This window comes from Podarcis cretensis (assembly GCF_951804945.1).
Source record: "Podarcis cretensis genome assembly, chromosome: 13".
Lineage (NCBI taxonomy): Eukaryota > Metazoa > Chordata > Lepidosauria > Squamata > Lacertidae > Podarcis > Podarcis cretensis.
In genome coordinates this window covers 17,064,767-17,092,721 of record NC_137182.1, presented here as the reverse complement: position 1 = coordinate 17,092,721, position 27,955 = coordinate 17,064,767, and the positions used below count along the sequence as shown (strand labels likewise).

At 44.5% G+C, this 27,955-nt stretch overlaps 1 protein-coding gene across 1 annotated transcript; it reads right to left on the bottom strand.

The window, feature by feature from the left end:
• Nucleotides 1-212: 212 nt before the first annotated feature.
• Nucleotides 213-27,043, bottom strand: LOC307200719 (uncharacterized protein). Its single transcript, XM_079949546.1, has 14 exons — nucleotides 26,780-27,043; nucleotides 26,513-26,642; nucleotides 23,414-23,977; nucleotides 20,177-20,392; nucleotides 19,127-19,223; nucleotides 17,689-17,796; nucleotides 14,685-14,830; nucleotides 11,555-11,593; nucleotides 10,127-10,218; nucleotides 7,680-7,841; nucleotides 5,367-5,438; nucleotides 3,921-4,061; nucleotides 2,347-2,418; nucleotides 213-1,065 (listed from the first exon to the last, which is right to left on the bottom strand). The coding sequence occupies exons 2-14, from the start codon at nucleotides 26,539-26,541 to the stop codon at nucleotides 629-631; spliced, it is 2,175 nt and encodes a 724-aa protein (XP_079805672.1). The 5' UTR covers nucleotides 26,542-26,642; nucleotides 26,780-27,043; the 3' UTR covers nucleotides 213-628.
• Nucleotides 27,044-27,955: the final 912 nt, after the last annotated feature.

The following is a 27,955-nucleotide window of genomic DNA, read 5'->3' as shown; positions in this document are numbered from 1 at the left end:
TGTCCCCACTAGGGAAGGATTGGCCTCCACAGTCACTTATGGACACACTGTTAAGACCATATTCATGGAAGACAATCTTACTCGGCTACGAGTGATCACCAAAGAGATGTAACCTAGAGGCTTCAAAAACCTTGGCACTTGTCTTGATGTTGATCTGTGTTGGTTTGAAATGCACTTTGCAAAAAGATGACAGCAGCAGCAGCAGCGATAAATAGGCTAAGGTTTTTGTTTATTTTTAAGAAGCAGAAGAGAATGGTTTGGAGAAACAGGTCTGCTAGACTTTATTCAAGTCTGCCAACGAGTCATTCATCGAGTCCCCTCCCCATGCGATCCTGGCTTCCATTCTGGAAATAGGCTTCAGTGGCGCATAACATGGCATGGCGCAGGGAAGCAATGAGAAACACCCCAAAGATTCCCCTGTACTTGATCAGGAGGAGTAACTGTATCTGGTTTGGGGAGTTTTTCTAAATAGAATTTCTGCCAAACAGGAAACCAAAGATCTTTTATCAGTTAAACTCGCTTGGATAGAAAGGTGCCTTGAGGATGCAAAGCACTTTTACTTGAGGGCTTAGAATCTGACGAGGACTTTGTCTCCTCAATGATGTCATGGCTTTACTTCTTTTTGTTGTTATTGTTCTTCTTCTTCTTCCTGGATGGTGTTCGTCTGGTCAATAGCGCCTGTCTGTGCCTCTGTCACCTCCATGGTGTCATGGTCTTTATCTCCTCCCTCTGTGTTATGCACAGAAGATGTAGATCTGGTACTTCTCAGGTCAGTAGCATCCAATTGGGATTTTGTTAGCTTGATGGCACTGCCTTTATCTCCCTCTTTTGATGAGATGACAGTGCTGGGCCTCTTCTGGTCAGACTTCCAGGATAACCTTCTCTTTGGCGGGGCAAAAACAAGGTCTTTATTTGAACATGACATTGTCATCAGGGGAACTAGGCACTTGGCAGCGATGAAATCCTCATCGCAGTATTTCTTTCTCCATCTAGCGTCTGCATTGACAAGCTCAGTCACATCTTGGAAAGGGCTTGCGTCCATGGCATCGCATTCATATTGCAAACCTTTTGAGGAGAAGCAGAAAGATAATTCGTCATGAAGGCTTCCACAAACATGGTGCTATGTCATTACATCTCCGACTTCCCAAACACCCCTTTGATATTGATTTTTAAAGCTGATCCTCAGAGCAAGACATGCAACACCTTTATTGGAAACAGCAACAGGTATGGAAGGATGAACAAGCTGCAGGGAACTGTTGTAAACAAAACCCACCCCTTTTCCTTTATGGGGTATCCCGGAGTCCATATAGAGTCCTTACGTAGGTTCCCTATTGGTAGGAGAAAACAACAGAGGCCAACCAGAGAATATAGAGAAGGAAAGCAGCTAGTAAGCTTGATCTTTATTGATCTGTTGCAACAGGGTGCTCCCCTCACCCGCAGGAGAGGAGGAGGGACCCAGAAAAATGGCACACAAGGCCTTATATAGACTTTTGAAATTGCCACCCTGTAGATCAAGACCACCCCCAGAAACATCATACATACATCACAGAAGGGGTGTAACCTAAGACCACCCCTCAGATACATCACACCTTCATCACAGAAAAGGTGGTCTAAAACAGAAATTTGAATGTTGTTTTTCTCCTGTCTTTGTTTATCTCCTGTCTGGCAGGTTACTTGATTGGATACCCTGCTTGCTTGATTGGATTGCCTGGGTAACCTGGCCAGTCTTTTGTAATGATAAATACTTAGTTCCTGGCCATGTCACAGGCTCACACCCTATTTATATCTTAAATGTGCCCTTAAGACGGGATTTGTGAGGAAAGAGACAATGGGGAGGTTTCCCACTTTGACCTTGCAGAGAAAACATTTGCTCAGTTTGGGAATCAAAATGGTTTCAGGTCGGTCTTCCTGTGCTGATCTATGTACGTGCTTGGTTGGTACACTTATGAACATTTAACATATATCTAAGACTTCAAAATTCCTATCACAGAACCAAAATAAAAATGCCAACTAAATCAATATTGTGGGCCAGATTCGATTGTCCTGTTCTAGGAGAAGCCAGAGCAAGGACTGCTGCTACTGCAATTGGGTTTTCCCCCATGCACCCTACCTCCCCCAAGCAGTGCCAGATGAAACCCTGTGGAGGCCCCCAGGCAGTCAAATACCCCCTCCACAGCAGTGCATGAGTCATTGTAGGTATGTACAATCATAGAATTATTGAGTTGGAAGGGACCCTGTGGATCATTTAGTCCAACCCCAATTCAGTATCATTGGCTATAAAAGTTATAAATGGAAACCATACTATGTCAAAATGATATCGTTTAGCCAAAGCACCAGGCAACCCACCTTCTTCCTCAAAGCCTCTTTGCAGTCCCCACGCAGTCTGAAGGAAGCTCAAAATGTCCACATTCCCATTCTCTACAAACGGAACAAAATATATGTTAATGTATGTTTCCTGAGAAAGGTCTAGTTCGTTTCAGCTTATCATGTAAAAAAGACATTTTGAGATAATAGGTTTCTTTAAAATTTTGCTTAAAAAGGTAAAGGTACCCCTGCCCATACAGGCCAGTCTTGACAGACTCTGGGGTTGTGCGCCCATCTCACTCAAGAGGCCGGGGGCCAGCGCTGTCCGGAGACACTTCCGGGTCACGTGGCCAGCGTGACATCACTGCTCTGGCGAGCCAGAGCCGCACACGGAAACGCCGTTTACCTTCCCACTGGTAAGCGGTCCCTATTTATCTACTTGCACCCGGAGGTGCTTTCGAACTGCTAGGTTGGCAGGCGCTGGGACCGAGCAGCGGGAGCGCACCCCGCCGCAGGGATTCGAACCGCCGACCTTTTGATCGGCAAGTCCTAGGCGCTGAGGCTTTAACCCACAGCGCCACCTGCGTCCCAAAATTTTGCTTACGATTGTTCAAATAATTAATTTTGGAGGGCATATTTATTTTTATTTTATTTTAATGTAGTGATCCATGGATAATTGTTGACATATTTGCCTTCGTCATGGTTTTGCAGAAGGGCGTGTTGTTGCATGTGTCTTAAATAAGCAAATATTTTCAAGTCAGGCAAAGCAAGAGGGAAGGGCTGGGACTCAGGAGTGGCACCCCTCCAAGCCTAGAATTTGTTTCATGGTTTAAAAGTGAGAAGAGAACTTGGAGAGGAATCACAACTGAATATGAAGCATCAAACAAGAACTTCTGTTGACGTCAAAAGAAATGGAAAACCGGCCAAATTTTCCAGCTCCAGCACCAATTTGGATGAAGAACTGACCAACAGACACCTCCACAAGTTTTATTTGGCTACCTTTGAAGGTGACCCGGAAACTACAACTAATCCAGAATGCGGCAGCTATACTGGTGACTGGGAGCGGCCGCTGAGACCACATAACACCGGTTCTGAGAGATCTGCATTGGCTCCCAGTACGTTTCCGAGCACAATTCAAAGTGTTGGTGCTGACTTTTAAAGCCCTAAATGGCCTTGGTCTAGTATATCTGAAGGAGCATCTCCACCCCCATCGTTCTAAACAGAAATTGAGGTCTAGCACCGAGGGCCTTCTGGTGGTTCCCTCTCTGCGGGAAACCAAGTTACAGGGAACCAGGCAGAGGGCCTTCTGAGTAGTGGCGCCCTCCCTGTGGAACGCACTCCCACCAGATGTCAAAGCGAATAACAACTACCAGACTTTTAGAAGACATCTGAAGGCAGCCCTGCTTAGGAAAGCTTTTAATGTTTGATGCATTACGGTATTTTAATATTTTGTTGAAAGCCGCCCAGAGTGGCTGGGGAAGCCCAGCCAGATGGGCGGGGTATAAATAATATATTATTATTATTATTATTATTATTATTATTATTATTATTAGGCTAATACCATGTGCAATATCCTTTCTGCAACTTGTTCTCTTGGTGCGCACTGAGATACTCACTAACTTCAGTGCATCGTAGCGTCTGTTGTATCTCCTCGTTGTTCAAGTTGACTCCCAGGCCTATCAAGACTGTTTCCAAGTCATCAGCGGCCACCATACCTTTATTTATTTTCCTGAAAATCCAAAGAATAGTCTGGAAATCTAAAGGATGCACATGGGAGAGAAAGGAGAACAATTACTGAGCCTGAAATTACCTTCAACCTTTAGGGACAAGAAGCCCCGACAATAACGGACGGGCATTACAAGCTACAAGAGTTTGCTGAAATGGAGCAGTTAACAAATACCCTGAGAAGCAATTCAAAACAAAAATTTATAGGAAAGTGGGATAGATATAAAACGTATGTTCAAAAATACAGTAAAGGTTTGCTATGCTAGCATTTGATTGACATTGGAGTGAGACTGAGTTGAGAAATAAGACTAAGAGCACATATTGATATAGGAATGTATTAGATAATATGTAAAGAAATATACAATAATAAGAGTACATTCATTTGTAAAAAAAGGAATATACAAAGGGAAAGACAGGAAGTCTAGTGTGTTGGTATGTATATGATTGGGGCGGGGTTGTTTTTGTTTTTTCTCTTTGTTCTTTCTTTTTTGTTTCCTTTTCTTTCTAGGTATATAAAATTTGTATATAAATTTGTATACATGTTGGATATTACATTATAGTAAGTCCTGTAATGTAATATGACGTTTACCGATGTAATATAAGAATGTTAACAAATAAATAAAATGCAAATTCAAAAAAGAAAAAAGAAAAAAAGAAATTACTTTCAACCTTTAATTGCCAGGTGATGTTGGTGGGCAGATCGATGGAGCCAATATGGCGCTCCTACCAATTTGCTGAGGTGACCCCCACCTTCCTGCTATCCCACCTAAATTCAGTCCCATCCAGGTAAGCTGGTGTTGGGCGGACAAATCCACAGCTCAGCCTTCAACTTCAGCTCTGCCACTGAAATAAAACTGACCCCCAAAAGGCCAGACACCCAGATTGGCACAAAGCATGTTTTTTAAAGCAGCATCAGCAACTGCAACAATAGATAAATATTTTTGTTAAGTTGTGGGTGAACATATCAGACGACACAGCGATTCTTCAAACAGCTCTTGTTTATTCACAGGCCAGAACAGAACTGAACTGAAGGGTTCAGCCAGCCTGCTTATATAGAGCTCCACTACAACGCAACAGTAACCATTTTCTGTAACCATCCAATCACTGAACGTCACTTTCAATCCCTTATTTGCATATGTGGACATGAGTGAAAACTATCTACAGTATCCCCCTGCTGGCCCAGGGGGAGAACTTCAGTACATAACACTTTTAGTTTGTGCAGAGAGGGTGGTGGAGAGAGAAACAGTTGACAGGAATGCAGACAGAGAGTGACATACAGAGCAACAATAGGAAAGCGGCCATCTTTCCCCTCGCTCCCTCAGTTTCCTTTATCATACCCTCTGTGTCTGTGAAAGGCGAGGTATTGTTCACAACTTCCAAGAATTCAGAGAAATCCAGAGTCCCAGATGCTGTAACGGAGAAAGACACAGAAGCTGAGTTGAAGTATGTGTAGGCGCATCACATCGAAACCTAGTTTTGTGCAACTATTCAGGTGTTTCTGTTACAGAAATTAATACTGTGCAGTTTGAAGTGACTGGAAGCATACAAACCGGCTCCTTTGGAAGAAAACATTGTCCAGGCCCAGAAAAATATTATTCAAACTTTGACTTGCAGAACTCTTCAAAAACAGAACAAAACATCCAAATTATCCATACAGTGGTGCCTCGCAAGAGGAAAAGAATCCGTTCAGCGATTCTCTACGTCTAGCGGTTTTTTCGTCTTGCGAAGCAAGCCCATTGACGGCTTAGCGGATTAGCGCTATTAGCGGCTTTTAGCGGCTTTTAGCGGCTTTTAGCGATCAGATGTTAAGCGGCTTATCAGCGGATGAGCTGATAAGCGGCTTAGCGGTTTAGGAAAAGGGGGAAAAAAGGGGGAAAAACCCGCAGGAACTTGCAAGACATTTTCGTCTTGCGAAGCAAGCCCATTCGTTTTGCGAAGCGCCTCCAAAACGAAAAACCCTTTCGTCTAGCGGGTTTTCTGTCTTGCGAGGTGTTTGTCTTGCGGGGCAGCACTGTATATTGTCCAGCACAGGCTCAACAACTTAGAAAATATGAAATAATCCAAGCAGACCTAGAAACAGTTTCTCCCCACAGCCTGCTTTCCATCCTTCATTGGCCTTAAGATGTTTACTCTCCCTTCAGGAGAGAGTTTCATTTACATCCACACTTCATGAAGTTTGGGAGACAAAAGATCTTTCAAAATGGAGATTTGCAGGTCATTTAGCAGCTTAGCTGTTTCTCTTCCTGCCACCCTGCTATTTGTAAAGTCTTCCGGTTTAGGCTTATGATAATATAATAATAATTTATTATTTATACTCCGCCCAGCCACTCTGGCAGCTCCTAATAGATTAAAAACAGAATAAAACATCAAACATTAAAAACTTCCCAAAACAGGGCTGCTTTCAGATGTCTTCTAAAAGTCAGATATTTGTTTATTTCCTTGACATCTGATGGGAGGGCATTCCATGGGGTGGGTGCCACTACCGAGAAGGCCCTCTGCCTGGTTCCCTGTAACCTCACATATTGCAGGGAGGGAACCGCCAGAAGGCCCTCGGAGCTGGACCAGGCTGGATGATGGGGGTCGAGACGCTCCTTCAGGTATACAGGGCCAAGGCCGTTTAGGGCTTTAAAGATCAGCACCAACACTTTGAATTGTTCTAAGAAACGTAGAGTGGTTTAAAGACTATTTACGGAAATACTGTAAAATTAATGAATGTTAGAAAAATGTTGGAATGAAGTTAAATGGCTTTAGTAGAAATGTTATAAGGAATTAAGGACAAATAGATTAATAGAGTATTAAAGGGAAAATAAGGTTAGAATGTGTTAAGATAATTATAGGATTAAAAATAGAGGAAGATGGAAAGGAATTGCTGAAAGAATTAATAGAAGTGGAATAAAAAAGGGAGGTGTGAGGAGGTCACGGAAATAAGGGAATGAAAGATAAGATATTGAAACTATTTGATGTGTCTTAAATTGTGTTTGTTTTGTTAGTTTAATGTTAGTGTTTTGTTAGTGTAATGTATAGTTGTTGTTTTTTTTGTATTGTATTGTGTTGTATTGTATGGTTTTTATTCTTTGTAGTGTGTAAACTGTTGGAAAAGGTAATAAATATTATTTTAAAAAAACAAAACAGAAACGTAGAGTGGTGCCTCAGGTTAAGTACTTAATTCGTTCTGGAGGTCCGTTCTTAACCTGAAACTGTTCTTAACCTGAAGCACCACTTTAGCTAATGGGGCCTCCTGCTGCTGCCGCGCCGCTGGAGCACGATTTCTGTTCTCATCCTGAAGCAAAGTTCTTAACCCGAGGTACTATTTCTGGGTTAGATGAGTCTGTAACCTGAAGCATATGTAACCTGAGGTACCACTGTACTGGGAGCCAATGTAGGTCTTTCAGGACCGGCATTATATGGTCTCAGTGGCCAAGGTATAAAGAAACTTGTTCTTGTGGAACACAAATAGTCCTTCAGTCTGTTCACCCCACCCTCAACTGTGCAGGAGCTGGAACTGACCCACTTAAATCAGGGCATGTAGCTGTTTTCATATAGCAGTCGGATTTCAACAGGGCTTCTGGGCATATCAGAGATTGCATCCAACGAAGGTAACACAACTGCCAGGGAAAACCACAGATCTGAGGATGAAGGTTGTCACATACCGGTCACCTTGACATGCCTAAGTGTCCGACGCATTTCAGCATTGGTCACTAGGATGCCCAAGGTGTGCAAAGTCAAGAGGAGATCGCTGGTGTGAATCATTCCAGACTTAAGTGTGCTGAAAACACTGCAGGCCTTGGAGAGCCCTGAAGAGGATGCAGACTCTGGAAAGTAAGGATGAGAGTGCGTTGGTTTCTGGAACTGATTGTGAAAAAGAACAAGAGGCAAAAAACTTTGGGGGAAGGGTCGTAGCTCAGTGGTAGAGTAAAAAGGTAATAGGTAAAGTTAAAGGACCCCTGGATGGTTAAGTCCAATCAAAGGCAACTATGGGGTTGTAGCGTTTATCTTGCTTTCAGGCCAAGGGAGTTTGTCCGCAGACAGCTTTCCGGGTCATGTGGCCAGCATGACTAAACCACTTCTGGTGCAACGGAACACCGTGACAGAAACCAGAGCGCACGGAAACACTGTTTACCTTCTCGCCACAGCAGTACCTATTTATCTACTTGCACTGGTGTGCTTTCGAACTGCTAGGCTGGCAGGAGCTGGAACAGAGCAACAGGAGCTCACTCCGTTGCGGGGATTCAAACTGCCGACCTTCCGATCAGCAAGCCCAAGAAGCTCAGTGGTTTAGACCACAGCGCCATCAGCGTCGCGGTTCAGTGGTAGAGTATTTGCATGCAGAAGACCCCAGGTTCAGCATCTCAGCATCACCAAGCTGGGCTGGGAGACCCGTCTGAATCTCTGGAGACCCACTGCCAATCAAGGTAGCTAATAATGAGCTAGATGGATCAATGCCCCCCCCCAATTAGAACACAAAAACTGTGCTGTATTCAAATGCATCAACTTAGATCCAGTCCAGGTTGTGTTTAGGCCCCACCCAAATCAATGGGGCTTGAAATCACCAGCCTTAAAGGTAAAGGTAAAGGGACCCCTGAGCATTAGGTCCAGTCGTGACTTACTCTGGGGTTGTGGCGCACATCTCGCTTTACTGGCTGAGGGAGCTGGCGTACAGCTTCCGGGTCATGTGGCGAACCAGAGCAGTGCACGGAAACGCCGTTTACCTACCCGTCAGAGTGGTACCTATTTATCTACTTGCACTTTGAAGTGCTTTCGAACTGCTAGGTTGGCAGGAGCAGGGATCGAGCAACAGGAGCTCACTCCGTCGCGGGGATTCGAACTGCCAACCTTCTGATTGGCAAGTCCTAGGCTCTGTGGTTTAACCCACAGCGCCACCCGCTAACATATTTATCACATAGTCTTTTGTGGGTTACGCGCATGAAATGCTCTCCTGAGTTTCAGTAATGTGTGTGTGTACATACACACAGATCCAGACCCAGAGCATTTGGAGGCAGAGGGGAATGGTAAACAGTGAGGTCAGAGGGGAAAGACTTACTGCTGTGAATTACACAATTATCACTCTGTGTACTTTCTGCATTTCAAAATGGTGGCACTTAAATGGGTCTGGGAAATGGTTGAAGCTTGTGATGTCAGGAAGCTTACCACATCTCAGGATGTTTGAATTAAAAAGATAAAAGCACCGTACACTTTAATGTAGCTCTGATTTGCTTTCATGTTGTCACCATCTCTCCAAGCACATTTGGGTAAAAATACAAAAGGTGGAGATTTATTCCCCACTCTATGTCCTTGGGACTGTGTAGGCTTATTGTTATGTACTGAAGTTCTCACCCTGGGGCAGCAGGGGGATACTGTAGATAGTTATGCAAATAAGGGATCGAAAGTGACATTCAGTGATTGGATAGTTTTAGAAAATTGTTACAGTTACATTGTACTGGAGCTCTGTATAAGCAGGCTGACTGAACCCTTCAGTTCAGTTCTGTTCTGGCCTGTGAATAAACAAGAGCTGTTGAAGAATCGCTGTGTCGTCTGATGTGTTCACCCACAACTTAACAGTTATAAATCAAAATAAGAGTAAATGTTTCTCTGTTAGGAAATCTGTAGGTTTTTCAGCCACACAGATTTCTCTTGTCAGGGCAAGAACACATTAATTACCTGGAGAACAGCAATAACCAGGGGTAAGAAAGACATAACATATCACAAGGACAGAAAAAAAAACTACAGACAGAATAATTGCCACACACAGGAAGAACGAGGATATAGTTTGAGTTCCTCACTTGTAGTTTTATAATTCATTTAATGTGTCAACATGTTTAGAAGTTATTCATATTGCAGTTGTTGTATAAGGGATTGCTATTTTGACTGGAGTGTAATTGAAATTAATAAGATTTTGGAACGCAGAAATAAAGCAAATAGTCAATTATTGTGCATGGGGAGGCCACCTTATCTACATTATATAATTGTATTTGAACTATTTATATTAATAATTGTATTATAAATTGGTATCGTTATAATGAGGCTATTAGTGGATTGCAATTGAAAACTAATAAAATTATCAAAAATGAAGAAAAGAAAAAAAAACCACATGAATTACCTTCCCATCTAGGTCCCGCCTTGCACATCGAATCCATTTCATTCTCCCCTTCATAAACAGTTATGTGGAAATTGTAGACAGCTTTTGCTTTCCTGCCAAAACACATGCAGAATTACTAAAATGATTTTTGCTTAATTTTGACCCATTTGTTGATCCCTGAGGGATCAGAATCAAACTAATAACTACAATAACATCATTTCATTCTATCAGATGTCTGGGGGTGGGGGTGGGGAGATAAGTCTATACCTAGTGCCAAAAAGATGTCAGTGAAGGCAGCAGGCGGACCTTGCTTGGGAAAGCATTCCACAGATTGGGAGCCACAACCATAAAGGCCTTCTCCCTGGTCACCACCCTCTGAGCCTCCCTCAGAGGGCAGACCTGGAGAAGAACCTCAGTTGAAAATCTAGAGTCCAAGAGTGTTCCTATAAGGAGAGGCATTTCCTAAGGTGTTGGCGTCTGGAGCGATAAAGAGCTTTATAGCTCAAAACCAGCACACTGCTTGGAAACCAGCACAGTGCTTGGAAACATATCCAGTGTTGTAACATAATTGGTATTTATTTTATTTGTGTGGGTTCTTGTGTACCTGTGAACAACACATTGGTGATTCCTGCTACAGCTTTAGGATGGAACTGAATGTAAAACCACAATTTAATCCCATTTCCCCCCTTGGGAATCTCTGGGCTTCAGTTAAGTGTGGTTTGAGCCCGCTGAGGGACGACGGTGGGCATAGCTCAGTTGGTCAGAGCATGGTGTTGATAATGCCAAAGTTGCAGGTTCAATCCCCAGAAGGGACAGCTGCATTTTCCTGCATTCCTGTGGAAATGAACGGTGAGACAAGCTGTGAAAGAGGCAGAACCAAGATGGCAGAAAGGAAGAACAGAGGAAAGCTGGTGGGCCCAACAGGCCTGCACTGTTAGAATTCCTGCTCCATGATTGCAGTCATGGGATTGTTGTCTTTCACATGACGGTGTATGTTTTGACTCCACAGAGTGGCAAGTGATGGAGACAGGATGTTTGTGTTACTGTGTTCTGTGAATTGGAACTATTGTCCTTTGTTCTTTCTCTTTGCTGTCTGATGCTAGAGAGAGAGGGAGCCATGTTGCAGTCCTCCATGTGTGTTTATATGTAAATAAAGTCAATTAGCCAAAATGCTGAGTTGCTGAGGTCTGTCACGCAATTTGTACAAACTGTGCGGATCCCTAAGTGTGCCGATGTCTGTTGGCATCAGTCGCTGTGATGTTCAGGCTGAAGAAAGCTTTTGAAGCTCCTGAAAGAACGGCCAGGGGGAGAGAACATGCCAGTCGGGCATGTGTCTCTGCCAGGGTCCTACTCGAGTGTAGGACGAGCTCCTGACATGCACAAGGGAAGGTGGAGATAAAAGAACCGGGAGTCAAGTCAAGGCAGGACAGAAGGGTCTGGAATACTCACTTGCCCTTTTTAATAGTCATGGAATCCTCCGTGCAGATACTGTGGAAGGCAGAAATGGTGGTTACTTAAGGTAAAGGTAAAGGGACCATTAGATCCAGTCGTGACCGACTCTGGGGTTGCGGCGCTCATCTCGCTTTATTGGCCGAGGGAGTCGGCATACAGCTTCCGGGTCATGTGGCCAGCATGACGAAGCTGCTTCTGGCAAACCAGAGCAGCACACAGAAACATCGTTTACCTTCCCGCCGGAGCGGTACCTATTTGTCTACTTGCACTTTGACGTGCTTTCAAACTGCTAGGTTGGTAGGAGCAGGGACCGAGCAACAGGAGCTCACCCCGTCGTGGGGATTCGAACCACCAACCTTCTGATTGGCAAGTCCTAGGCTCTGTGGTTTAACCCACAGTGCCACCCACATCCCTAAGTGGTTACTTAGAAGCCACCTAAAGACCCCACCCCACCCCATTTACATGGTACTTGGAGCAACACGGCTGCCATCAATTCATGGTTGCTTCCTTTCAGTGCCAGATTTACGTATAAGCTAAACAAGCTGTAGCTTAGGACCCCACTCTTTTGGGAGGCCCCAGAAAAATTAAAGGAAAAAACCCACTGGCTGTACATTTCCAAAATATAAAATAAAAAACAAATAAAAGAAAACCTACATACAGCAACAGTGTTTTGTGTTGTGTAGGCTCCTCTGATGTAAGTCATGGGCCCCGCCTGCTAGCCTGCTCCCTGAAATATCACTGGTTTGCTCATTTCTATTTATAGGGTGCCTACATTCTGCATGGACTGTTTGCATGGCAACATGTGCAAATGGCTTTAGATACCTATTAAGTCAGTGGTGGCCAAATTCGGCCCGCCAGCTGTTTTGGGACTACAATTCCCATCATCCCTGACCACTGGTCCTGTTAGCTAGGGATGATGGGAGTTGTAGTCCCAAAACATCTGGAAGGCCAAGTTTGGCCATGCCTGTATTAGGTCCATAAATCACCATATAGCATCTATTCAACACAAAAAACAGCGACAATTTGTTGTTGACAAAGGACAGCTCGACATATAAAGGGCCCCATTATCTTCAGTAGCTTAGGGCCTCATCAAACCTAAATCTGGCCCTCCTTCCTTTAAGCCTAATGTCAGTGAAGGGCTGCCGTCTACAATGTGATAGAGGACTCAGCCATACAGCTGCAAATACAATGTTTTGAGTGCATTATACAAATGTGGCCCTAGATGGCGATGGTGAGGCAAATTCCATATATTTCCATATATATGGCAAATTCCATATATTTTTCAAAATGTGTTTTTAAAAAAGCATTTTCACAGCATTTTTTAAAAAATATGTTCCCACCTAGGACAGATTATGGGTTGCATAGCATGCTGGCAATGCCTGGGGATGAATTGCTAGCAGAGCATATAACCTTGCACTCAACTCTTCATTATGTGGGTGGAAACTGCAGGGACTACCAGAAGCGGTGTGGGAGCAAGCACAGGACTGCAAAACCCCACAGCTCTGGGTGAAATATGTTGTTGTTGTTTAGTCGTTTAGTCGTGTCTGACTCTTCGTGACCCCATGGACCAGAGCACGCCAGGAACTCCTGTCTTCCACTGCCTAGGTAAAGGTAAAGTGACCCCTGACCATTAGGTCCAGTCGTGGCCGACTCTGGGGTTGCAGAGCTCATCTCGCTTTATTGGCCGAGGGAGCCGGCGTACAGCTTCTGGGTCATGTGGCCAGCATGACTAAGCCGCTTCTGGTGAACCAGAGCAACACATGGAAGCGCCGTTTACCTTCCCACCGGAGCGGTACCTATTTATCTACTTGCACTTTGACATGCTTTCGAACTGCTAGGTTGGCAGGAGCAGGGACCGAGCTACGGGAGCTCACCCCGTTGCGGGGATTCGAACCACCAACCTTCTGATTGGCAAGTCCTAGGCTCTGTGGTTTAACCCACAGCGCCACCCGCGTGGCTTAATTACCAGTAACTCAGACTTCCATGAGTGACTGCAGGGGCGGATTTAGGGCTCTGCGAATGGTGAGCACGGAATGGGAGCTACCGTCTCAAAGCCCGGTAGGGGAGGCGCTGGCCTTTGGGAAGGAAGAGATAGGGTCCCAGAGTCCTCCTTGCTCCTTCCCAAAGCCTAGTTAGCACTTTCCCAGCTTTGGGAAGGAGGTGGAAGGGCTCTAGGACCCTGCCAGAGCCCTCCCGCCTCCTTCCCAAAGCCAGCTGCCTCCTTACCTACCTTACTGCCCAAGTTTGCCACTGGTGACTGAGTCCCTCCAATAAAGGAGCAAAAGGCGGACCAACCAGTGGAAATATTTTCTTACACTCTTCACCTCAAACAAGATTTTAGACAAGTGGTAATGTGTTCAAATTCTGCTTATTGGCTTCCCATGAGCATCTTTCTTTGGCCCCTGGGAGAACATATTCTTGACTAGATGGCCTTTGATCCAGCAGGGCTTTTCCTCTTCTTATACTGCTTAAGTGCTTTTGCTTCGATTGAGGAAATTGACAAGATCAGAGGCAAACTGATGAGAAATCACCACTAAACTTGAGAGTCTCCCGGTCTGAACAGCCGAGCTGGTAGACTTGCATAAATATGGAAGAAGATGAGTTGCAATAGAATTAAATAGGCATTCGTTTCTAATATGGGTATACCTCTTAATTGTAGAAACCTCTAAGAGGCTTACCCTGAATATAAAATATACATTAAAGTTATCAATAAAAATAAAAAACAAGCTGACCTTAAAAATAAATCCAGGTATACGTATAAATGGTAGTTGATTCTGCCACCCACCTCCTTGCATGCCTCTTACATATCTGGGAAGGCTTGCCTAAACAATTTCACTTTTAGCAAGTGCCAAAAAACAATTCAGAGAAAGTGTCCAAATAAATTGATGGAGGAAGGGTGGAGAAGTTTGTCTTAACCCGTGTTTTTTTCCTAACAAGAAATAAAAAATGTTTAGGGGGTACTCTCATTTTGACTCAAGAAGACCCCATTTTATAGTTCAAATTGGGAAAAATAAATACAGCAAATGGACAAAAGTACAAAGATTCACAAAATGTTTAGGGGTATGTGTACCCCTGCGTCCCCCCAGAAAAAAAAAGCACTGGTCTTAACTATTCCAGGGATTCTTACTTGTCATAACAGCTGTCATTTTCTTTTCGCAAGATGGATGGCCTGGTCTTTCTTGGAAAAGTCTTGTTAATTGTTGTTTCCCCTGTTTTCTTCTTTTTCATCAAAACAGGCGGTCTCTTCTCCAACCTCCCATAGTTGGAGTTAATCTGTTGGTGAGGAGGGCAGTGTTGTGGCTACAGCAAATGCTCAGAGCTACAGCCTAGCAATCTCAGATAGTTAAGGAGTGATGGGGTTGAGATTAAGGAGAAATCTCTTGGCTTTAAGATATCTCATCTGAAAAGTGACAACCAAAGCTTAGAGAGAAATTTTGGGAAGCTGGTGTTTCTCTGTGTGTAGTCTTATCAAAACAGCAGCTGAAGTTGTTGCACTTCTAGTTAGTTGGGGAAGATAAATATTCTAAGAGTAAGTTTATCAGTATTGCATCACCAACTGCATTTAGTGAAGTCGGAGAATTCAACGGAAGCAGGAGCAGAAATTATTTGTCCTGTGTCCAGAATGGAAATCGATTCAGCAAGTATCAGCATTTGCTCTTGCTATTTCAGTCCTCAAACAATTTGTAATTTATTACAAATTCCCCTTTCCAGCTGCACTGATTTTCATTTGCACTGTAATGAATGGTGTGGAATGATTAACACAATTAATTATGTGATTAATTGTGCAAATGTCTGCCATAGTGGACAGGAAGACAAAGACTGTGCTCTTCATCAGAAGCCGAATTGCAGCAGAGCAAAAAAGGTCTGCGTGGGACAAACTCAGGTCGGAATGCAAACTAATACCTTCTGGCATCCCTAACTGCGAATTAGCATTGCCAAAAGTGATGAATGGTCCTGCAGTGTGATCATAAGTATATAGAAAGCAGCGGAACTTATGCTGTCTTCAGCTAAACCAGCATAAAGGTAAAGGTAAAGGTACCCCTGCCCGTACGGGCCAGTCTTGACAGACTCTGGGGTTGTGCGCCCATCTCACTCAAGAGGCCAGGGGCCAGCGCTGTCCGGAGACACTTCCGGGTCACGTGGCCAGCGTGACATCGCTGCTCTGGCGAGCCAGAGCCGCACATGGAAACGCCGTTTACCTTCCCGCTGGTAAGCGGTCCCTATTTATCTACTTGCACCCGGAGGTGCTTTCGAACTGCTAGGTTGGCAGGCGCTGGGACCGAGCAGCGGGAGCGCACCCCGCCGCAGGGATTCGAACCGCCGACCTTTCGATCGGCAAGCCCTAGGCGCCGAGGCTTTAACCCACAGCGCCACCTGCGTCCCTAAACCAGCATAAATTACCCCTATTTTAACCTCCATTCAGGAATGAAAGGAACTGCTTGCTGATGTAGCCTAGGTTTGGTAGAGGGGGCTGAAACAAGCCTTTAAAACAGACCTTAACAGCACCCTTTCCACTGCCGTAGGTTCTGCCCTGTTTTGAGGTCACATGACTGAGCTGAACCAAGTCAGGATCCAGCGTAAGTCCAGCCTCCCATGCCCAGTTCTGCCCCTCCCTCAGAATACCCATTTTTCAGGGCTTACACCAGCAAAAGGCTCACTAGTCTTAGCTGAAGTGGCCGAGTCCCAGCTGAGCTGAAAAGAGGGAGTTACATCAGCATAATGTCTGTTGACCTGGAATAATCTTCTTCTTCTTCTTCTTCTTCTTCTTCTTCTTCTTCTTCTTCTTCTTCTTCTTCTTCTTCCCCCACCCATCTAGCTGGGTTTCCCCAGCCACTCTGGGCAGCTCCCAGCAGAATAATTAAAACTCCATAATACATCAAACATTAAAAACAGGGCTGCCTTCAGATGTCTTCTGAAAGCCAGATAGTTGTTTATTTCCAATACATCTGAAGGGTTCCACAGAGAGGGTGCCACTACCGAGAAGGCCCTCTGCCCGGCATAGCCCAAGCTATGCTGGGAATAAGCTGACTGAGCCAGAGATCCAAACTCACTCATCCCAATGGATCTTGGTTTGAATTGCTCCTTAAGCTGAAAAAATATATAATGAAGTATGGAACCTATGACTGGCAAACTATATCATGCATGCAAATAAACTCTGCCACAAAAGAGGGTAAAAAAGAAAATGGCTCTTAGGACAGATGAGTTAACACTGCTCTTCCTGGAAGGAAGTGTCAACAAGTTCTTGTGGCTCTCTGATATCACTGAAGCAGCCTGAGTTCCGTCTTCTCTCCAAAAATAACTTACCTGTCCTGCTTTCTGCATGTAAAAGAGGGAGGGTAACGGGAATTGAAGGTACGGCAGGTTGGCAACGTTGTTATGATTTTCTGGGTGCCAGACACTGAACCCCTGGATTCAGCAAATGTTAAAATATAAACCAGGCTAGTTTCCTGATGAGGTAATTGCCTGGGAGATGAGACATTAGGAGAACAAAAGGCAGGTGACGAGCCATTAGGAAAGCCAGGGCTGTTCTTCTGTTGGCAGAACAGCACCAGTCCCATGGTTTAATTCACTGGCAATGGGAAGGTACCTGCTGTAGGACACTGAGGGGAACTTGGAGTGGAGGCAGCTTAACAAGGTGGGGCTTCTAGGGTTAGAGCCATCCAGGGCTGGCCCAATACATTTTGGCACCTGGGGTGAACCACAAAATGGTGCCCTTCATTGCCAGGAAAGAAAGGTGAATATCTACACCAGGAACAAGACAGGGAATCAAATCATCCTTATCCACTGGTTGAAGAGGAAATCAAAGGTCATTGCAGGAGAAAAAGGGACTCGCCCTGAATTACATGGCTGGGGGTTGCAGAGCCCAGGAGATCCCAAAGGGCAACCCTCATCATTTTCTCCCTAGGGGTGAGAAGAGACCAGGAGCACCTCCTATTTGTGAAGAAGGTATGGGGGTGCTGCTGAGGAGGTGACAGATCCAGTCTCCAAGGAGCACACCACAGCTGTTGCTGCTACCACATTCCTTGGAGGTAAGATCTGCTTCCTTTGTGGTTCCTCCTGCCTGAGGCAGTTGTCTTGCAATAGGCTGGCCCCGGATCCACCTTGTTATATGCAAAGATTTTGGCTCCCACCTGGGTCGCTTTATCAGCGGTTGGGGGCTTTGCTCTCTGTACATGGTGTCTCTGAGGGGACGGTGTCCTCGGAAGCACCTGCAATTTCCGCATGAGCATCAGCTTGCACTGTTCAATCCAAGAGAAAAGACAATTCCAAGATGACAAACAATGTTGATCACTATCCCGCTGTTGAAATATATGAAGAACTCTTGTTAGTTGACAGCGGCTACTACCGTCAATCTTAGAGGTCCTTATAGTAACAATTTTCAGGAGACAACTGTGGGATGTCATCCACTGGAGCAGTCAAAGACAACATTCCTTATCTCCCTAGAGTGGGCATAGGCAGGGGGACATCCAGTCAGTGTAACTTCCTGTTCCACTGGTCTGGAACATTCTCCCCCTGCATGTGAGGAGATGGGTGTGGCTTTGGCCGAGTCATGCAGCCCTTTTCTCAGTGTTGATCTCGCTGTTCTTTTGCTGCTGCGCTGCTTTCCTGCAGCCATTTTGTTATCTAAATGCAATTTTGCTGTCTGCTGGCTCTCAGCCAGCAGCACATGAGTTCAGTCTCCATATGAGATGAACTCACAGTCTCTTTCTTTATGTAACCACTAAGTAAAGCCTGCCTTTCGGGGATCAAATCGTGAACTGAAATGTGAGTAAACTTTTTGTTACTTTTCTCAGAAACAACTCTTGTGTCCTTATTCTTCTAAGAGGGATTAAAGGGGACACCAGGAAATAACCTTAACTAAGAGATTCAAACGAATCTGCAAACTAGCTTCCAGCTATATTGAGGGGAATCTGCTCTGCTACGTCACTTAGTAGTGTGAGTAAAGGAAGGACAATACTTATTCAATATATCCTTTCCTACGATCCTTAACATTCCCACAACAACTGTGAACACATGGGAGGAGTAGAAGGGGGCCAGGACCATGCGGCAAGCCCAATCTGCATATTACTAGATGGTGTGACTAGTTCTTATGTGTGAATAATTGTCACTGGGAAATCCCAGGCATCCCAGAATATTGGCCATTCTGGCTGGTGGACGACCATGGGACCCTCAGCTCTGCCACAGTGGGATGGTTGGGAGCACCGCCTCACCACAGGTTGGGGGGCTATGCTTCAAACTTTTCAAGCAGCCAACACATCCCCACAGAGAAGAATTATGCAAGGGGCCTGGACCCACCGCGGCAGCTGCTTATGGGGCCATTAAAAGCAGCACCCGTTTATTACCCAGCATTATCAATATGTGTTCAAATTCTGCCAGTGGCATTTCAACTGCATATTGTTTGCTGCTTTATTGGCCGCACTGAGCTGTGCGATTTGATTTCCTGAACTGTGAACATGCCACGATGCCATGCATCACTACGGAATAACAACCCGCCTGCCCATTGCACTGGATTGGCTGCGTAGACCCACATGATCTCACTGGTCTGGCAGAAGTCAATACTCGTCTTACCTGAGTTCCTTTATCAACAGTTTCAGGTTTTACTTTGGGAGAAGGGGGTCTCTGAAGTGGAACCTTTGCAGGCACTGGCAAATTCCGTACAGATCGCCTATGGAAAATAGCAGCACATCAGAGAATGTTCTCTCCTTCCTTCTATCCATCTGTCTTCAAATAGGACACTATGGAACTTAATTCTGATAAATACTTGGTGTATCTATATCATTGCAAGAAGAAGACGGCCTTCTTTAGGAGGGTATTACAGCTTCATACCCTTCAACATTTCTCTGATGAAAATAGGGACATCCTATTTCATAGGGACGTGGGTGGCATTGTGGGTTAGCCTAGGACTTGCTGATCAGAAGGTCAGCAGTTCGAATCCCCGCGACAGGGTATGCTCCCTTTGCTCAGTCCCTGCTCCTGCCAACCTAGCAGTTCGAAAGCACGTCAAAGTGCAAGTACATAAATAAGTACCACTCCGGTGGTAAGGTAAATGGCGTTTCCGTGTGCTGCTCTGGTTCGCCAGAAGCGGCTTAGTCATGCTGGCCACATGACCCGGAAGCTGTACGCCGGCTCCCTTGGCCAATAAAGTGAGATGAGCGCCGCAACCCCAGAGACGTCCGCGACTGGACCTAATGGTCAGGGGTCCCTTTACCTATTCCATAATAATGGTTGCCCCAGTCACTTCAGGTGGCTTCCAACAGATATAAAAACATAATAAAACATTAAACATTTGAAAACTTCCCTATACAGGGCTGCCTTCAGATGTCTTCTAAAGGTTGTATAGTTACTTATCTCTTCGGTTCAGTGAGTTGCCTAACTCCATGCCCACCAACATTTCTCTGATGAAAAGAGGAACAGCCTACCATATCCTACAACATTCCACTGATGGAAGTAAGGACATCCTAAGGAAAAGTGGGACATCCCAGGATCAAATCAGAAACCAAGATGGCGTCTGTAAATCCAGGACTATCCCTGGAAAATAGGGACACTGGGAGGGTCTGTTCCTGAGCTCAGACATGAACTGTAGGCCATCTTCGGTCCCAGCTCTCTACTTCTTCTTACATGGAATAAGTGGATCTAGCAGAGACGTAGGAGAGGGAATCCTTCAGCTTCTTTTTGGCCTGCGGTTTTAAATCCACAATGGTGGTAATAGAAGGCGGCTTTAATTTTTTGTCTTGAGGCTGTAGTGTCAGTTTCTCCATCAGACTCTCCGAAGCTTCCTCGACCTCCTCCTTCAGGTCGGGGAGTTTGCCATCTTTAGCCTGGTGTTGTGGAATTCTGTAGCAAGAGAGGAGGAATGAATTAGTCCAGTCACAGGCATGAATGAAAACTATTCCTCTCAACAGGAAGAATGGCTGATTAAGTTGACGGACTACACCGAAATGGCAAAAATGAGTGGAAAGATCAGAAATCAGGAAAATCAAAGCTTTAATAAGGAATGGGGGGAATTTATACTTTACCTTAGAGATCACTGTAAACAGTTAAAATTGTTAGCGTGAGTTTAATAACACTTGTAATGTAACGAGAACTATGAATATAATAGAGTTATAAAAATTTGGATTATTATAAAAGACGCAGCAGAAATGGGACCCACAAAGGGGGAGGTGGGAAGTCCAGAGATTCGTGGGAATATTGTACTTTTAAAAGTGTTGTGGTATGATTGTAAATTCCAATATGTAAAACCAAATGTTGTTATTTTTTTGCAAAGCAAAAAAGAAAGAAAAAGAAAACTGAAGTGTTGGTGGGTTCCCACGAGGCAAGACACACTGATAGCAGCAACAACCTTTCTTGAACTACATAACTGGGAAACTGGGGCAAAGCAACTGCTTATATACATTTCTGAAAGCCTGGGCCACTCCCACTCCCAACATGATTGGCTGTCTAAACTTCCAAGCTGCGAATCACGACTCAGGGTTCAAGGGCCAGTGGCAGAGGCCCAAATCCTGAAATTTTCAGTGATTGGACATCATGTATCGAATCAGAACACAGGTGCTCAGAATCGTTCATCCAGACTCAAGCTCAGACAAACACAGACCACTGAATACATAACAAAAACTATTCCTCTCAAACTGTCTTTTTATAGCGAGGGCAATGCTTTAGCCTGAGCAGAGGGTCATCTTAGTTGTTAGCGAATTTAGGCTGCAATTAAGGAAACTCTGAAAGGAGGAAAACACCTTTCTTTTCCCACCCCATACCTTGCAATCCTCTGGTAGGGAAGCCAACTTCTGCCTTAGTCAACCTAATTCAGGAGAAAGGCAGGGGCGGAATGATGCTGTTGATTCTGGATCTCTCAGCAGCATTTGGTATCAGTAACTGCGGACAATATTCTTGGGTGGTTCTGCTATTTTTTGGAGCGTTTGCCTAAGTAGTTAAGAATGGGTGGCCTTTTGAGCCTCTTTTACAGGATTATAACTAGCTTCCTGTTAGAATTAGATGCTGCCTGAGCAACGAGGCCTACTTAGCTTTCCCTGTGTTTTATTTGGCTCACTCTTTCGTCCCAATTTCTGACTTAATGTTGCAGCTCTGACCCAGTGGCTTCCTTCCCAGGTCCTCGCTCATCTCAGACAGCAGCTTACAGTTCAGCCCAGAAAAGAGGAATTTTAGCTCACCCCCTGGCATTTGAGCTGGGTGGCGGCTGCTCAGGGATCTGTTCTGTCCATAGCTGTCAACATTTCCCTTTTTTAAAGGGAAATTCCCTTATTCCAAATAGGATTCCTCGCAAGAAAAGGGAAAAGTTGACAGCTATGGTTCTGTCCCTCATCCTCTTTAACACCCATACAAAGCTCCTGGCTGAGCTCATGCAGGGTCTCTGGAGTTCTTAAAACCTCTTTTTGTGATAGTACTAAGGGCCATCTTTATCCAGGGGTGCAAGGGGTGCAAGGTGCCTGGGCGCTGAATTCTGGGGGGCGCCAGGCACCCGCTGCTGAATCCGCCTAAGCTCTTAACTATCTACCTGTTATGAAATAATAATTTTGATCAAGCTAGAAAAACAAAGTACATATATACCTAGGTGTTACCGAAATGTATAGCTACTGTTTCACTAAAGGACTTTAGACTTTGTGCACTCAGTTACCAAAGACGCGCCACGCCAGTGCTTGTCATTCACAACGGCGGCATTTGTCAGACTCAGCGGTGGCACTTGTCATTCTCAATGGCGCCATTCACACGAAATTAACTAAATTTGGGGGCACTGGGCAGATCTTTGCACCCTGGTGGTGCATATGCTAAAGATGGCCTTGACAGTACTCACCAGAACAGAGTACCGTCACCTCTTCTCCTTCTTTGTTTGCTGCTTATAGCTCTGCCATTTCACGCTGGCACCCACAACACTTTTCTCCCACCCCAAGATGTGAATACCAGCCCTTCATGTTACTTTTACCAAAAGAGAGCAATGGTTAACAAGATAAAAATATTATATAAAAAAATATTTGTCACAAAAACCTTGCATTAAAGAAAGAAGCATAAAATAAAACATTTCAAACAACTATATACACAGTCAGTATTGAATCCATATTATGGGATTACATGAATCCCCCAACTTCTTTCCCCTTCCATCCTGGTTCCTTTGTATTATTTTCATTCATCTCAACAAAGTCTTTATCTCTGATTACCTCCAATTTTAAACCTTGTCTATAACATTTCAAGTGTTGTTGTTTTAATCCTGCTAATGTATTAACTTGTGTACATTGCTTTTGCAAATATGCAATAAACATTTCCCATTTTTTTATATTTGTTGTCATCTTGATTTCTAAGTTTCCCAGTTAATTTAGCCATTTCAGCATACTCCATTAACTTAATTTGCCAATCTTCCTTGGTGGGGACTTCTTCTTCTTTCCAATGTTGGGCTAGCAATATCCGGGTGGCCATTGTTGCATACATAAACAAATTCTTATATTCTTTAGGTAGATCCATTCCTGTAATACCTAATAAAAAGGCTTCTGGTTTTTTTAAACAAGGGTTATTCTTAACTCCCCCCCCAACTCATTATATATCGTTTCCCATAATTTTTTAATAATCTTACGTTGCCACCACATATGATGAAACGTACCTTCTACTTCTTTACATTTCCAACACTTATTTCCTCTTGTTTTGTACATTTATGCCAACTTAACTGGTGTTAAATACCACCTATACATCATTTTCACATAATTCTCTTTATAAGAAATTAATGTAAATCCATCTGGGACATTCCTCACTCAAAGGATGGTGCTGGATGCTGAAGTTGGCAGTGCTAGGGACAACTTAAGGAATCTAATGTGAAGCACAAGTTTTCTGCCACAATGCCAGAACGTTACTTACTCATCCAATTGAGGTTGAGAGGCAGGGGAGATTTGTAGTCCATCCTGCAGTTCTGCCAAATAAAAATCTGGTATCCTGGAAAGAGGATACAGGGAGGGCTCTTTACCAGGGAGGTGCAGCAGTGACGTTTTCGCACGTCCCTCAACCCTGCCCTTTAGATCCTGAGGATTATCATCATTGGCCTGCTCATCTGGGCCTTGTGGCTTGTTCTCCTGGTCCTGCTCCTCAGCTAGTTCTTGGGTTTTATTGTCCTTGACATTTGGCTCCGTAAGTTCACTGCTCTCTTCAGCCTGCTCGATTAGGTTTTCTGGCTTGTACTCGTCAAGCTGCTCAGATAGATCTTGGATTTTAATTTCTTCAAGATCTGACGCCGCAAGTTCACTGCTCTCATCGGTCTGGTCAAATAAGTTTTGTGGCGTGTTCTCCTGATCCCGCTCAGATACCTCTGGGAGTTTATCGCCTTCGAAATTTGGCTCCTGAAGTTCGCTGATCTCTTTGACCTGCTCATTTAGTTCTAGGAGTTTGTTCTCCTCCTCAGCTTGCTCGTTTTTGTCTTGTTGGTTACTGTCAGGGAAGGAAAAATAAGCCCAGTGACAAACATGAATGAAAACACAATACTATGATATGGTTGGTGTCAGGGAACTGCCATCAGAGCGCAGGGTGGTGGAGAGGCTCTCAGATGATGGGAGACCCTCTGATGTTGAGGAGGGAACCAGCAGGGGGAGAGTGAGAGCTTCCGCGGAAGCAGGAGGGGAGGCGGAGGAGACAGAGTCAGAGGTGAGGCTCAGAGACGCTTCCACCGAGACCAGTGGGGAGAGCTCAGGACCTCCCCTTGGAACGCCTACTCTGCGCAGAAAGCTGTCACATAGAGAATCAAGGAGGAGACTTTCTGTCAAAGAACTTCTATGCTGGAAGAAATTCAGGAAACGCCCACTGACGGATTCTGCCAGCGATTAAGGCAGCCATGCACTGATGGCTCCGCGGAGAGGGAGAGTTTTAAAACTAACTACAAAACTGTGAGAGTCTTAGCGCTCACGCACAAGCAGCCCCTTATCCCATTACAGTTGGATAACGCCATTAGTGGTGAGGATACCACGAATGAGCAAAAACCCTCCAGCAACAACAACAAAAACTACAACAAGGGAATAGGCAATATAGGCGACCCTTGGTTTCATAAGCTTCATTCAGACAGTCCACAGCTTGTCTGTCAAAATACAGTTAGAAATCATATAGCACATTACTTGACAGACATTGTTAAGTGGTCTGCCAAGACCCTCAGGGAGATGGGGAGATTTGGGAACCACTGATCTAGATCAGCACACAGAGTAAGGGACCTGTAATTTATTCCCAAAATTAACCTCATGTTTCACAGGTCATAAGAAGCGGTTCTTTCTTTATCCTTGTCATACTCAGGATCAAAAAATGTCATAAATAACCCTTAATAAGCGACAAGTGGAAGGAAGTACGTAGGGACTCTTGGGATTTGTCATAAATAATCCCCCTCTATTCTTGGAATTGTTCATTTTTGTCTTCGTTTCTCTTCCTATTTTTTTCAATATTTTATTTAGGGTTTTCTTGTTTTACAGTGTGAGTGTAATGCCTCGTATTTTTTTTTTCTCCATGTAACATTTTTACAAATCTGTTTCATTTGTTGAGGCATTAGGGGGAGAAGACAAGAAAAAAAAAGAAAAAGAAAGGGGGTGGAGGGAAGGGAGATGGATGGGGTGGGGTCGGGTAGCGGTGTTTCTATTATGCTTAATGTATGTAGAGTTTGGTGTCAGCATGCTTGTGTTGTTCACTTGTGTTCCTTTGGTGGTGAGAGAGGTTGGGGTTGGCCTAGGGTGTGATTGTTTGTTTGTGATTGGCTGTGGTGATCTTTGTTTTCGTGTGTGTGAGGTCAGAATTACTGTATATACCCATAGTTGCTCATAGTATCATTCCCCGCTATCTCACTGCTTATCTAGACCACTGAGCCTCTTGGGCCTGCTGAACAAAAGGTTCAAATCCCTGAGACGGGGTGAGTTCCCGTTGCTCAGTCCCAGCTCCTGCCAACCTAGCAGTTCGAAAGCACGCCAGTGCAAGTAGATAAATAGGTACCGCTGTGGCGGGAAGGTAAACATTTCCATACACCCTGGTTTCTGTCACAGGGTCGCGTTGTGCCAGAAGCAGTTTAGTCATGCTGGCCACATGACCCAGAAAGTTGTCTGTAGACAAATGCCGGCTCCCTCAGCCTGAAGCGAGATGAGCGCCGCAACCCCATAGTCACCTTTGACTGGACTTAACCATCCAGGGATCCTTTACCTTTTTTACCATATACATTCACAACCAGGATGGCAGGAGCTCCTATATAAGGATATAGTTTGAGTGCCTCACCTGTAGTTTCATAAATCATTTAATGTGTTAATACAAATGGAAGTTGTTCATATTGCAGTTGTTGGATAAGGGACTGTTATCTTGACTGGAGTGCAATTGAAATGAATAAGATTTTGGAGCACAGAAATAAAGAAAATCATCAAACCATCAATTCTAGCATGTGGGCGGCCACGTAAATTATATAATTTGGTATCTGAATGATTGGTACTATATTAGTAATTGTATTATAATTTGACATTGTTATAATGAGGCTATTATTGGACTGTAATAGAAAACTAATAAAAAGTATTATCAAAAAGAAAGTTGATCACTCTAGTTAGGAGTATATCAATAGCTGAGTAAACCTAAAGGTAAAGGGACCCCTGACTGTTGGGTCCAGTCGCGGACGTCTTTGGGGTTGCAGCACTCATCTCACTTTATTGGCCGAGGGAGCCGGCGTACAGCTTCTGGGTCATGTGGCCAGCATGACTAAGCCACTTCTGGCCAACCAGAGCAGTGCACAGAAACACCATTTACCTTCCCGCCTGAGCGGTAGCTGTTTATCTACTTGCACTTTGACATGCTTTCGAACTGTTAGGTGGGCAGGAGCTGGGACAGAGCAACGGGAGCTCACCCCGTCGCAGGGATTCAAGCTGCTGACCTTTCAATCGGCAAGCCCTAGGCTGTGTGGTTTAGACCACAGTGCCACCTGCATCCCACAGGGTAACATTTAAGAGCCCCTATTACCTGCTAACTCTGTTGATGATGTCATCCATTTTCCAGGAACCACAGCAGGGAGATGTACTCCTTCCACATTAGCAGGGATAAGTCAAAGGTCAACAGAAAAGATGAAGGCCACACAACAAGGTCCTCTTCACTGGAGGTGGAAAAGAAATCATTGAGCACTTCTTCAATGGCCCTTCATCCAGAGCGAGTGAAGGGGGAAAGAATAAAACAGGAGGAGCACCAAGGGAAGACTGCTGCCTTTTCCAGTCCCTCAGAACCACAACTCACTTGGTCAGAAGCCGTAGGGATCAGCAATCTTGTCGGGTGGCGTTTGAGGGCCTAGGATGAGATGAACCATTAATGGGGAGGTACAGCTAGGACCAGAAATATGGGGATGGAGTGGAGATCAGGGCTTCCATTTCCCCCAAGGCAGCTCAGGTGTTACAGCTGGTGGAAGCAGGGCCACGAGAGATCACATCAATGGTTCTCCACCAGTGCCATGTTTTTCACCACCACCACCGCCACTTGGGTGGCAACTGCTGTTTGAGAGGTTCCAGCCCGATGATGTCATAGAGCAGCGAGTGATCCAAACAGAGCACATGTTGTAGAAAATCACTATCCAAAATAAAAAAAGGCGCAAGTCTGTGTTGAACAAGCTGTGTTGAACATCCTTGGGAGTGAAGCAGTAGGAGGAACACATGGCCATGAGACCAGAATGGTCCATTTTATGCAGGCTGGCAAAGACGCCCAGCAATGTTACAAAGCTCACAAAGATTGATTTGTTTCGCACAGGAGTGTGAAACAAGATTTGGAATATTCTATGGGCCCTACCTTTAACTATGGAAGTCTGGCAGACTCGCTAAGAAGGAATTTGACTACCGCTGGGTTGGAGCTCCCCCGGGATTTGTTCTTTAACACCAAAGACTATCAAAAAGATCGGCAGAGGGGGCATGAAAGAGATTTAAGAGCCTCGGACTTAAGATCTCCGGGTTGATGGACTTTTGGAGAACTGTTGGCAGGGGCTGAGACCGGGGAGGGGAAATGGTGAAAGAAAAATTGGGAATTTAAAGTGTATATATTGTGATATTTTAAAAAAAAAATCTTTTAATGAGAGATGGGAAAATCATGGAATGGAATCTTTGTGACCCTAGGGGAAACGTCTTAAGAGAATAATTTCAGATATATAAGTTTTAAGGAGAAATAAGATTAAATAAAGTAAAAGTGGATGGCTAATAGGTGAATGAGAGAATGGAAAATTACAGTATATTAAGATAAGTTACAAAGATAAAAATAAAGATGAAGGATTTGCTGAAATATCTATTTGAATTAGAATACAAAGAGGGGAGGTGTGAGGAGGTCAAGGAGAAAAGTTAAGAAAGGGAGTTATATCAAGGTTTAACTTGTTCTTTTGTTGTTTTTTGATTTTTTTTTTCTTTTTAGCTGTTTTTGCTTTGCTTTTTTTTT

Coding starts and splice junctions, on each gene's coding strand:
- LOC307200719 (XM_079949546.1), bottom strand. CDS start 26,541: ATGGATGACATCATCAACAGAGTTAGCAG. Junction 14,831..17,688: donor CCGCTGATAAAGCGACCCAG/GTGGGAGCCAAA, acceptor CCTCACCAACAG/ATTAACTCCAACTATGGGAG. Junction 11,594..14,684: donor AATGACAGCTGTTATGACAA/GTAAGAATCCCT, acceptor TGCCTTCCACAG/TATCTGCACGGAGGATTCCA.